General features: G+C 44.4%; 1 protein-coding gene and 1 long non-coding RNA gene across 2 annotated transcripts; one reads left to right on the top strand and one right to left on the bottom strand.

Moving 5' to 3' along the window:
* The first annotated feature begins 2,890 nt into the window (after positions 1 to 2,890).
* LOC127317526 (uncharacterized) lies at positions 2,891 to 4,133 on the top strand. The gene is made up of 4 exons (XR_007861247.2): positions 2,891 to 2,977; positions 3,056 to 3,608; positions 3,689 to 3,793; positions 3,895 to 4,133. It is a non-coding gene; the product is annotated as an uncharacterized lncRNA (long non-coding RNA).
* A 935-nt stretch (positions 4,134 to 5,068) lies between these two features.
* Positions 5,069 to 6,479, bottom strand: LOC127317525 (probable aquaporin PIP2-7). The gene is made up of 3 exons (XM_051348079.1): positions 5,819 to 6,479; positions 5,570 to 5,710; positions 5,069 to 5,470 (listed from the first exon to the last, which is right to left on the bottom strand). Exons 1-3 carry the CDS (start codon positions 6,431 to 6,433, stop codon positions 5,348 to 5,350), a joined length of 879 nt encoding a protein of 292 aa, XP_051204039.1. The 5' UTR covers positions 6,434 to 6,479; the 3' UTR covers positions 5,069 to 5,347.
* Positions 6,480 to 13,096: the final 6,617 nt, after the last annotated feature.

Raw genomic sequence — 13,096 nt, 5'->3', positions numbered from 1 at the left:
AGCGACGTGTCGACATACCAGCATGCTCTTCGGCGTCGCCGTGTAGGGCCGAGCGGGGTCTTTGCTGCCGCTCTCGTGCAGGGCGCGCACGTCGTCAGCGTGAGAGACAGAGGGAGGGGAATACTGATTTACTAGGTCGTTCTCTCTTTTTTTCTCCGTTGTTGTCGCCGTCTGTGAGCTCGCGAGAGGAGGAGCTCCAAGTGTTAGGGTTAGGGTCGAGAAAAAGAGAGAAGAGCGAGAGGAGAATAGCGCCGAGTGTTAGGGTTAGGGTCCATAGCGGTGCCGAGTCCGTGGCGGTGCCGCCGCGACATAGAGTTAGGGTCAAGAAATAGGAGCACCAAGTATTAGGGTTAGGGTTTTTTGCTTTCTTCATTTCAATTGTTATCCATCTAGCAATGTGTTATATGATCATTACATGATGAATGAAATACAATTGCTTTCTTAATTTTGTAGTGACATTGAGGTATGGAGGACGACACCTTCGTCCGAGATGAGGAGGGGGAAGAAGCGGTGCAGAAATTGATCTATGAGAGTGCCCGTGGTCCGGAACCCGACGATGGAGATGACAACGATTTCCAAGACTTTCTGAATGATTTCGGCGAGGGACTTGAGTCTGAACAAATTAGAAGAGACAACGAAGTGTCCATCACAAACTCCGGCGAGGTGTATATCTATGTATCAATTAGTCTATATGTTCATCCCTAGATGCATTCATTTATTTGTATTGCACTTATTAACGAATAATTTTTTCTTTTAGCCTTCTGGATCATCGAGCAAGTCTGTTAGATCAAAACGAGGCCTGACGCGGGTGCTAAAGGGCGAGGGCAGGTTAGCCCTCACAACATTCAAGGATAATGGTGAACCAGTGCAGCCCAAGGAGTTTTGCCGCAAATTTACAAGTCAATCCGGAGTTATTGTTAGGGACCATGTACCGATCAGCATTCAAGAGTGGCATAAGCCGAAGAACCCGGAGAGTGGTGCTAGTTATGTCAACGACACGATGAAAAAATTTCTTTGGGACACGCTACTGACAAAGTTCAGCCTACCGGAAGACATGACGGAAGACCAGAAGAATAAAGTCAAGGAATGGACATTGAAGAAGATGGCCATACAATTCCAGACCTTCAAGAAAAATTTATGGGACAAATATAAGAATGAAGATCCAGTATTCGATGATAATCTAGTGAAGATAAAAGATCACTGGGCCGCATTTAAGGATTATAAGAAATCGTCTACTTTTGTGTCCCGATCGAAGAAAAATACCGAAAATGCTGCAAAGAAGAAACTTCCGCATCATTTGGGGTCAGGTGGCTACAAGAGTGCCATTCCGAAGTGGACAGCGTTTGAGAATAAACTGATTGATCATGGAATCACTCCACAGACATGGGACTGGCCCGAACGGTCCAAGTTCTGGTTGTTCGCTCATGGGGCAGGGTTGGACCCAAAGACAGGGCTGATCGTTGCGAAGGGAAAATGGAAGGAAAAAATTGAGGTAATTGTACCGAAGCTTGTAGATGCAATTGAAAAGGTCAGAAAGGGAGAGTACATTCCCGATCGAGAGAATGACGAGCTGACACTCGCTCTGGGGAACCCTGAACATGTTGGACGGGTACGAGCTCGCCCAGGTCTCACCATGAAGGAAGCGTGGCCGGACAGCGCTGACACTTATAGAAGCCGTTCGCGAAAGAAGAAGAAGGACGCCGACATTGTAACGGAATTGTTAACTAGGGTGGAGGCTCTTGAGAGAAATCAGAGGGCACCTGATCAGCCGCTGTTTCTACAGGATCCACAAGCCGATGCTGCCCCATCTCAGCGAAGAAGCAGTGTCGGTTCCTCGCATCTTGACGGATGTGGAGGAAGCTACCCCGTGGATTATGTCACGGAGAAGACAGATTGCGAGCTACATATGTTAATCAGGACCGCGTCTGTTAAGGTGGCGGTCGGCTATGTGTACCCAAGTGAAGATGGAGCAATGCACCATCATATGCCCATTCCACCTGGTTGTGTTCGTGTCGGGGTGGATGAAGTTGTTTCGGGTTTTGAAAAAGTGGAGCTTGATATTCCTAGAGGTGAAGATGAGAGGACACTGGCCGATGTCAAGCACGGTTTCGCCCTATGGCCGAAGAAGTACGTCGTCCTTTTGCAAAGGCCACCGACTCCTACACATGAGCAGCAAATGCCATCGACTCCTCCTGGTGGCAGTCCTGGTGAGCAGCCAAGTCCACACCTACCTGAGAGGGACCCCAGCGTGAGTCCACCATCTCGAGATCCTCCGCGACGTAAGACAGCGTCCGTTAAGCTGAACGGTACGCCGCCTAGGAAGAAAGCTAGAAAGGAGAAACAACTGCCGCCTACTGAGAAGTTACCTTGGGAAAAAACTCCAGAGGAAAACGCGGAGGCCGTTCAGGCCGAGTTGAAGAAATGGTTTGCACCGAAAGTGCCAGAGATACCTTTCGAGAAGACACTAGATCCGGTGAAAGTTGTGCGTACCGTTGACAATCTATATGACCCTGTACCATCGCCGCCATCTGACTATGCGCGTTCTATTGAAAGGTCGTATGACAAGATGATCGAGGCGACAAAACCCGTTCAATCGGGTATCAGGGAGATAAAAGGGATACACAGTGTCTACCAGCTCGGACAACAACCCGTTCAATTGGTCGCCCCTCTCAAGGTGTTTGACGGGAAGACCGTTCAAAGTTCTCGACAAGACGCAACTGATTACGCCTTAGCTGAACGAGCATATCAGTTTGTTCAAGGGAAAGATTTGGTCGAGAATCTCAGGAAGGTACCAACATGTATGCGTAACTTGCATTCGTGGTACCTTAAGGCCTCAAAGGAAGGGATCGAGACTATCATGGTGCGAGTTAGGGAAGAGCTACTTCCAGGAGTACTGTGTGAACGTTGACTTCACCGAACTCTTTCAGTTATACAATCTCCGGGCCCTCGACAAATCAATCATCAGTTGCTATTGTCTGTAAGTGATTTATTTATTTAATTTGAGAAGTCGTTCATTGTCTGCAGATTATAATCTTTTGTGCGCTATATTATGCAGATCGAAGATGCTCGAATGCAAAAGGGACGATATCACAGACATTGGGTTCATTGACCCGCACACAATGCATGTTAAAACCATAGAGAATCCCCTCTATAACAAGGATACACCGCAGACTTTGCTAAGGTTTTTGAAGCGACAACGTGACAAAAAGCTAATACTTTGGCCTTACAACTTCGAGTGAGTCTTACTGTCTTATAACACATTATATTTTGCTCACCGTATGTCAAAATTTTAACTAATGACTTATATATATGACACTACATATTGAAACGTGCGTAGGTTTCACTTTATTCTTCTCGTCATCAATTTGAAAATTGGAGAAGTTGAAGTCTTGGACTCACTAAGCAAAAAAAAAAGGATCTATACGTGTCTTGTTTTTTAATGCTCAGAAGGTAATTTTAATTCTTATCGGTTTGTTTCGTTAATTTCCTGCTTTGAACTAATTGATGACTCTTTTATGCATTTTCTTTTGTCGAGCAGCGTATGGCAAACTTTCATCAAGGAAGATACGTCCCGTGAATGGACACCGAAGCTGCGATGGCGTGCGAAAGTAAGTAGTACTACCTAGGTCAACACACCTTTTAATTATCATACTTGACTATTGTTTGATTGAATTATATTCTTGTAAAGAAATGCCCGCAACAACCTCCGGGGACCGATCTCTGTGGATTCTTCGTTTGCGAGTACATCCGCAGAATTGTCAGCGAGAGAACGAATAATGAAAGAAATAAAGAGGTACAAAAACAATCTTCACAAATTTGTTTTGTTATCATAAGTTGTGCTGAGTTTCAGTAATAGTTGTTTCATGTATTCATTTGTATCTTATTCTTTTATAGTTGGCAAGAAAGCGGAACAAGCTCTCAATCGATGACCGCTTCATAGCAATAGGCGAGGAATTGGCGGGATTTTTCCTTCGGGACGTCATACCACCACTCGCAGAGTACCACTATGAATGAAGATGTACATGTTACATATATAGTTGACTCGAAGAGTACCACTATGCTACATGTAATAGACATATATAGAGTACGCCTCGGAGAGTACCACTATGCATGAAGATCGATCTTCATGCATAGTGCTACTTAATTTGTGATCTTATGCAATAACATGTGTGTTATATTATATGCACCAACTTGCTATGCATCATCTTGATCTTCATGTACTACCTAAACCCAAACGCGTTTCTGGTGCATCGACGCGATATGAAACAAACCGATATCCCTAAACCCCTCCAAAAACCCTAAAAAACCAATTCTCTGCCGCGGCAGAGATTTGGGCAAATTCCCTGCCGCGGGTGGGAACCTTTGGTACCGGTTCGTATTACCAACCGGTACCAAAGCTCCTTGGCCCTGAGCTCTCCTGGTGGCCCATGTGGAGGGCCTTTTATACCGGTTCGTAAGCAACCGGTACGAAAAGGGGGGGGGGGGCCTTTAGTGCCGGATAATTAATACCGGTTGCTCAACCGGTACTAATGCCCCTCTGGAACCGGTACTGATGAGAGATTTTCTACTAGTGGATGTGAAGGTTGCTTAAAGCCGACCGATAGGCGGAAAAGAATCCAAAAGTTTTGTTTTGATGTGAGTAGCCTCAAGGGCCGATCATTTCTGCTCTCCACTACATGCACACATATATTGGTTATAAGTCGGGCCTTGCAAAAATCACCGGAATGTTGGTCCTTGAGTAATGTTGGAATGAGAAACAAAAGTTACGATCGACGAATAGAAAACGGCAAGAAAAGAAGGAAGAAAAATATAGGTCTGTATGAGAACCCGCCACATTAAACCATCCTTGGCATGTTACAAGGTACATTGTAGTCCCTCCGTTTTTATGAGTAAGTCGTATCACACCAAAATATATTGTTGAAAACATATTTCAAATATGGATTTAATGGTATACTTTTGGTGACATATAATTCATGTTTTGATGTTCAAATTGTTAGTCAAAATTCTACCTCGAAATGCGTGGTGGTCTTATATTTTTGGAAGGTCTCAAACAAAACAAAAAACCCTGTAGATGTGCCAATGACATATATACCGCCATCCATGAATAAACGTAAACATGCGTTACAAAGGAATAACGTAGTTATTCACGTACAAGCGAACCATGCAGCTACACGAGACATATATGATAATATGGATAATTAACTATACTATAGCAAGATTGCTTACATTCTAGAGCCGAGAAATAAAACCAATCAACAACTTTGATCGATTCTCTCATTGCATGGGCGGCACATATATGAAATGCGCATGCATGGTTTCCTCTCCTCGATCTTCAAAAGGTGGAAGGCTAGCCGGTCATCCTGAACGAGCTCAGCAGCGCCTCCTTGATTACAGCAATGTCGCGCAGCACGACCTTGTGGTAGAACGCCGCCAAGGCTGCGCCGCTGAACGGCCCGACCCAGAAGATCCACTGCAAATCAGAACATGCACCGGGTCTCTTAATCCCCATTGGAACAGCAAAATGTACGTATGTATATACGGTTGATTAGTGGTGCATGGATGATCTCACGTGCTGCTTCCACGTTTTGTGCTGGTTGTAAAGCACGGCGGCGCCCAGGCTCCTCGCCGGGTTGATGCCCGTGCCGGTGATAGGTATGGTCGCCAGGTGCACCACGAACACCGCTAGACCGATCGGCAGCGCCGCCACCAGCTGCAAGATGGAGAATAAATTAATCATGTGCGGTTCAATCAGTGGCAGACCTGGCTACGACAAGCTTGTGTGAGATTGATCATGCATGGACGACGCGCGCGTACGTACCGGGACGAAAGCGTCCCGCGCCGTGCGCTTGGGGTCGGTGGCGGAGAAGACGGTGTAGACGAGCACGAACGTGCCGAAGGTCTCGGCGCCGAGGGCCGCTCCGAGCGAGTAGCCCCCGGCCACCGAGTTTGCGCCGCCGCCGAGGGAGTTATATGGGTGCTTCATGATCCCCTTCACGATGCCCACGCCGCAGATGGCGCCGAGGCACTGCGCCACCATGTATAGCACGGCGCGCACCAGCGTCACCTTGCCGGCTAGGAACAACGCGAAGGACACCGCCGGGTTGATGTGCCCGCCCGAGACGCCGCTGGTGGAGTAGACGAGGACGGAGACGGTGGCGCCGAAGGACCAGGCAACGCCGAGGTACCCGACGCCGATGCACCTGTCGTCGGGGCCGGAGGACTGAAACTTGTACCCGATGACGGTGGCGATGCTCACGTAGACGAGGATGAGCGACGCCGTGAACTCGCCGATGAGAGCGCGGTATAGAGACCACTCGGACAGCTCGCTCGTGTCCAGCGGCTTCACCGCCGGGGGGTCCCAGTACGGCACCCTCTGGACGATAATGTCTGTAATCTCTTCTTCCGCCGGGGGCACAAGCTCCTTGGTCGACATGGTCAGATTTTTGTTCACTTCTTGCGTATGGGACTAGTATTAGTGCGATACCAGGAACGTCAAGCCAAGAGAAGATGCTTAAATAGGGATCGCGGTGATGTGGTCGTAGAGCATGGTGGGAGACGTTACATACTTGGAGGAGGTTCTCTAGTTAGAACCCACCCACTTGTCTCGGAGCTTTGGCGCACAGATTCCAGTTGCCAATTCTGCCAATTGGATTTTAGTTCAGTATCCTCCGTTTATTTCTCTTCTTTGTCGACAGAGAATAGCTATTTCTCAGTCGACTATTACAGCCGTCCCAGGAATATCTTTGGGAAAATGCGATGGGCAAACTTGCCTGCGGAAGTACCCCGGTGCGACAAGCGTAAGTTGCCAGGGTAACTTCCATGTGGTCCCAACTTTTTTTTTCAACAGAGCACTGCCGATCATATTTAAATGGACCATCGATATCGTAGCGCGCAGGCGCGTGTAATTTCTAATGTTCGCCCAATATCTCTGTCCATGTCTTTTTATATCTTGCGCAAACATTGATCTCAATGATTGGACCGGAGGGGAAAGTGCAACACTCTGTTAAGAGATAAAATATTATCCCCACTATTTTTGTTTAGCATTCTTTCTGCATTTAGTTAGAGTCAAACATTATAGAATTTGATAAACTATGTATGCAAAAAAGTATCAAGATCCATAATACTCCCTCCGATCCATACTAAAATGTAAAACATTCTATTTTACACCGCATTTAAAGCACAATTTTGATCACTATTACATAGAAAAAAATCTTCGAAAAGTGGAACAGAGCCCCACACACAAAATTATATGGATTAGAAATGTATAAATGATATCATTCTATTTTGTCTTGCAAAAATACTGATTTTGTGTATTATAAGTACAAATCACTACAATGAGAAGTCTTATAGCCGTAGCAACAATGTGAAGCAAAACCAAAATCCGCCGCTGGTAACCTGTAAGAGTGACAGGAAAAAGAACATGTGGCTGGTACATTGTCAGCTGGTCTCTGCATCACGTGTCAACACGGCGCCTGTCCCACGCCACCGTGCGGCCTTCCAAGACTCGGTGCGCCATCTCCAGTAGTGGTTGTATGGGACACGCTTCATCACGGCGCCACACATAGACCGCTATCCCACGTTGTTCGGTCGGCTTTGGAGAAGCACGGGAAACGATGGCGAGGCAGGGAACTCCCGAGTACTAATGTTTTAAGATGCCAATTTATGTAGAATATGGCATCACCATCCTAAGTACTACCTCCATCCCAAAGCGTAAGGCTTATATTATTTTTAGAAAGTCAAACTATGTTAAGTTTGACTTAGTTTTTATCTAAAATTATAAACATGTAAAATACAAAATTAATAACATTAGATAGATAATAAAATATATTTTTATATGGTATCTACAAAATATCATATTTGTGATAAATTCTTCTAAAAGTTTAGTCAAACTTTATTTGGTTTGACTTAAAAAAAGATAAGCCTTAAACTTATGGATGGATGTAGTATGGATGAAATGGTAACAAAATGGGGGAAATATATAGAAAGAGATGGCACCAGTTCACTATTGATTATTTTTACGGTGTCCGTGATGACTTGCTTGATGGCATCAAGCCAGATAATTTGAAAGTCTTGATCAATAAAATTATGGAAGATTTTTCCATTAAGGGTAGAGATTTGTCATTGCCTAGGACTTTTGTAGTTCATTAAAACTTTACTATTAATATGTTTCTAGGTTTTACTTATATTCATATGTTTTATTTATATTATACTAAGTGATACTGACATATATATATATATATAATATTTTGGGACTATTTTATTCCGTGCATTATTTATTTAGGATTCACCTTAACTCAGATTTTTTCGCCCTTCGTCACCACTGGGTCAAAACGTTTCAGATAATCAAGTTTTTGTAATGCTCAACCAAAATATTTCTGATAATCAATTTTTTTTTATAATAATTTTTTTCTTTATTTCTAGAAATAATACTTCTTTTCGATAATTTCCAGGAATAATACACCGTGGGAAAAGGGAACCCGATTTGAAGGAATCGGGGACGCCTAACCCGATTGGCACCTATCGGGGTAGTAGAGCCCGATTGTTAAGATTCTCTGGGCCATCCGCGTCTCGCTTTTTTTTCCTCTGCGGTAATCGGGGTTCCCTAACCCGGTTGCATCCTGTCAGGTGCAACTATCCCAACTAGAGCGAATCGGGCTATGTGTACCTGATTTTTTTTGGGGTTGGGCTACTCGTCCCAGAATTGTTGGCCCTGTTTCCCACCACCCTTCTCCCTCCCGCCTTCTCGCCACAGTTCTCCCGCACCCCTGTTGGCGCCACCCCTCTCCCTCCACCCCTCTCCCACCACCCTCTTTCCCGTCACCATTTCCCGCAAATTAATCTTGACGGCTCTCTATAACAAAACTGAACCGCAAGTTTCGAACAACCAGTGTTTCTATCCCTTTCTTCCATCGCCGCCACTTTTCTGCCATGAGTGTGCCTTGCTCGGACCAGGACTGGAGGCCGAAAAAAAATAAGGATGCAAGCTTGCCCCCGAGCATTCGAGCGGAGGGTTAGTGGTGCGGCGATCTTGCGAAGGTGAAGGAGACGGAAGATTTCTCCAGCATCAGAAGTTTGACTACTCTGGCCTGGAGTGAACTCACTGTTGGAGATATGCCCAAGAGGCAATAATAAAATGGTTATTATAATATATCTTTGTGTTTATGATAATGTTTGCATACCATGCTATAATTGTATTAACCGAAATATTGATACATGTGTGTTATGTAAACAACAAGGAGTCCCTAGTAAGCCTCTTATATAACTAGCTTGTTGATTAATGGATGATCATGGTTTCGTGATCATGAACATTGGATGTTATTAATAACAAGGTTATGTCATTGGTTGAATGATATAATGGACACACACCCAAATGAGCGTAGCATAAGATCAAGTCATTAATTTCAATTTGCTATAAGCTTTCGATACATAGTTGCCTTAGTCCTTCGACCATGAGATCATGTAAATCACTTACACCGGAAGGATACTTTGATTACATCAAACGCCATTGCGTAAATGGGTGGTTATAAAGATGGGATTAAGTATTCTGAAAGTATGAGTTGATGCATATGGATCAATAGTGGGATTTGTCCATCCTGATGACGGATAGATATACTCTGGGCCCTCTCGGTGGAAGTCGTCTGATTAGCTTGCAAGCATATGATTGGATCATAAGAGATGACATACCGCGGTACGAGTAAAGAGTACTTGTCGGTAACGAGGTTGAACAAGGTATGGAGATACCGATGATCAAACCTCCGACAAGTAGAATATCGTGTGACAAAGGGAATCGGCATCGTATGTAAATGGTTCAATCGATCACTAAGTCATCGTTGAATATGTAGGAGCCATTATGGATCTCCAGATCCCGCTATTGGTTATTGCTCGGAGAGGAGTCTCGACCATGTCTGCATAGTTCGCGAACCGTAGGGTGACGCGCTTAAGGTTCGATGTCGCATAAGTAGATTCGGAATATGAGATGGAGTCCGAAGTTTTTGTTCGGAATCTCGGATAGGATCCAGGACATCACGAGGAGGTCCGGAATGGTCCGGAGAATAAGATTCATATAAGGGAAGTCATTTTCCGGGGTTCGGGAAAAAGTCTGGTGTTTTGACCGAAGCTTCTAGAAGGTTCTAGAGGGCCACCAGTGGGCCCACCACCCCGAGAGAGGCCACGTAGGCGCCACATGGCATGGTGGGGCCTGCCACTATGACATGTGAGCCCAGGCCGGCCTACCTCTTGGAGATAAGATCTATCTCTTAATTTAAATGGTTTAAATCTAGAGATAAGATCTATCTCTAAATAAAAGAGTTTAAATGAAGAGATAAGGGGAAGGCTTGAGGGGGAAGAAAAGTCCCCCCCCCCCCCCTCATGCGCCGGACAAGGAAGGTGTGGGCCCCAGGGGGTGCCCTAGGCCGACCCCTCCCCCTATATAAAGAGGGGAGGGGGTGGCCGGCCAACACACCATCCCCAAAACCCTAGCCGCCCCCCTCTCTTCCTCCTCCATACGCTGTGCAGGCTTAGGCGAAGCCCTGCAGCAAATCTTCTCCACCACCACCACCACGCTGTCGTGCTACTGGGATTCCCTGGAGATCTACCACACCTCCGCTGCTCGCTGGAACGGGGAGAGGAAGGGGCTTCATCGACACCGTACGCGCGACCGAGTACGGAAGTGCTGCCGGATTGCAGCACCTGGGAGGATCGTCTACACCAACAACGAGATCTAATCTCGTAGGCTTTGGAAATCTTCGAGGGTTAGTCTCATATCAATCTCGTTGCTCTGATCTAGTAGATTAGATCTTGGGTGTTCCATAGATTAGATCTTGGATTTATTCGTCTTGCGGTAGGAAATTTTTTGTTTTCTATGCTACGAACCCCATCAGTGGTATCAGAGCCATGTCTATGCATAGATCTGTTGCACGAGTAGAACACAATGGTTTTGTGGGCGTTGATGCTCTTGTTGTTTTTTGTTAGTGTATTTTGCATCTTGTGGGATGGTGGGATGAAGCGGCCCGGGCTAACTTTACATGACCGCGTCTCATGAGACTTGCTCCACGCTTGACATGCAACTTGTATTGCATAAGTGGCTTTGCGGGTGTCTGTCTCTCCCACCATAGTGAATATTCAATCTACTCTTTCTATTGACAACACTAGTATCACCGTTGTGGTTCATGTTCGTAGGTAGATTGGATCTTACTCGAAAACCCTAAACCACGTAAAATATGCAAACCAAATTAGAGACGTCTAACTTGTTTTTGCAGGGTTTGGTGATGTGATATGGCCATGATGTGATGATGATTATATTTGATGTATGAGATGTTCATTATTGTATTATGGCAACCGGCAGGAGCCTAATGGTTGTCTTTAAATTTGTTAAGACCCGTGTGTCTATTCATCATGTAATACCTTTATTTCAAGTAGTTGTTATAGTAGCTATAAGTGATGGACAACCATGAAGCGGCGCCATGGACCTTGGTGCAATGCTGGTGATGATGTAGATCATGCTCGTGTGCTTTGGAGATGGAGATCAAAAGCACAAGAAGAAAGGCCATATCATATCACATATTATGAATTGCATGTGATGTTAATCCTTTATGCATCTTATCTTGCTTAGATCGCGACGGTAGCATTATAATATGATCCCTCACTTTAATATCAAGATAATAAAGTGTTCTCCCCTCGTATGCACCGTTGCTACAGTTCGTCGTTTTGAAGCATCTCGTGATGATCGGATGTGATAGATTCTACGTTCACATACAACGGGTGTAAGCCATGTTTGCACACGCGGAAGACTTGGGTTTGCTTGGCGAGCTTAGCATGTACAGACATGGCCTCGGGACACAGGAAACCGAAAGGTTGAACACGAGTCATATGGATGATATGATCAACATGTTGATGTTCACCATTGAAGCTACATCATCTCACGTGATGATCGGTTTTGGTGTAGTGGATTTGGATCATGTACCACTTAACAACCATGAGGGATGTTGTATTAAGTGGGAGTTCATTAGTAATTAGATTAAAACATGAACTAGTTATCATGAACATAGTCTGAATAGTATTTTGAATTAAATTTGTAGAATTGGCATCCGTTATCTACCATGCGCTAGTCTTGTAATTGAGATAGAAATATTGTTAAGTCTGACAAATAACTTTACAGACTGGTACCGTATTGTTAAAGAATCAAGATATGATTAACTCCTAATGCAAACTTTTAGTAAACCTCACATTGATGATTCAAGGAGCAATGGTTTCAATTAGTACCAAATCATCTTGTCTCCGTGAAACTTCAAGTTCAAATCCGTTTGAAAAGTAAGGAGCTGGAAATTTTGTTTCCAGAAATAAGCAAGGTATAAGATATATATGATATCTAAGACCTTATTGAAGATGATTGAATATAATCTAGTGAGACCACATAAACTCATAAGTTTTATGGGAATGTACGAAGGTTGAAGACGCCAGGCGTCTCGATCCTCCAAATAGTTGGGCACTAACGATATTCGCATATCCATGAAATGATCGTCCTTAGTATGCACCGTTGCTAAGACTCATCGTTTCGAAGCATCACGTGATGATCGGGTGTTATAGATTCTACGTGTGCATACAACGGGTGCAAGCCAGATTTGCACATATGAATATATACTAAGGTTAAACTTTACGAGCCTAGCATGTACAGACATGGTCTCAGAAAGTCGTCATGATTTGATGGATAAAATTATGAGTGAAATTGTTCATCACATTAAAAGTTACTAATAGTGAAATCTGGAACACTTGTCATGTGATGATCAACTTCAAAGTAAGAACCTCAAGGTTATTGGTAATTGACCAATGGACCTAGAAGTTGTTGAAGGTGAAGTGTTTTCTGAGAATGAGGAAAGCTAAAAGAGAAGCTACAAAAGATATTTTGGCAGAAAGAAAGAAAAGACTAGAAAGTCTAGCTCAGGTGTATATAGATGATATACATGTTATGGATGTATTCCTTGTTTGGTCACATAATGAAATTCTTGGGTATTTGTACCAGATTGGTTGGTATGAGATATCATACAATATAACGCAATACAAGAATACAATGGTCTAAATGACTGATGAGGAATATGGT

Source organism: Lolium perenne, chromosome 7 (assembly GCF_019359855.2).
Source record: "Lolium perenne isolate Kyuss_39 chromosome 7, Kyuss_2.0, whole genome shotgun sequence".
Lineage (NCBI taxonomy): Eukaryota > Viridiplantae > Streptophyta > Magnoliopsida > Poales > Poaceae > Lolium > Lolium perenne.
This window is presented reverse-complemented; position numbering and strand designations above follow the sequence as displayed.

What these genes read in the sequence shown, in the direction of transcription:
- LOC127317525 (XM_051348079.1), bottom strand. Translation starts at nt 6,433, where the DNA reads ATGTCGACCAAGGAGCTTGTGCCCCCGGCGGAAGAAGAGATTACAGAC. An exon ending in CGCGGGACGCTTTCGTCCCG is followed by an intron (nt 5,711 to 5,818) that starts GTACGTACGCGC and finishes TCCATCTTGCAG; the next exon opens with CTGGTGGCGGCGCTGCCGAT. An exon ending in ACAAAACGTGGAAGCAGCAC is followed by an intron (nt 5,471 to 5,569) that starts GTGAGATCATCC and finishes TCTGATTTGCAG; the next exon opens with TGGATCTTCTGGGTCGGGCC.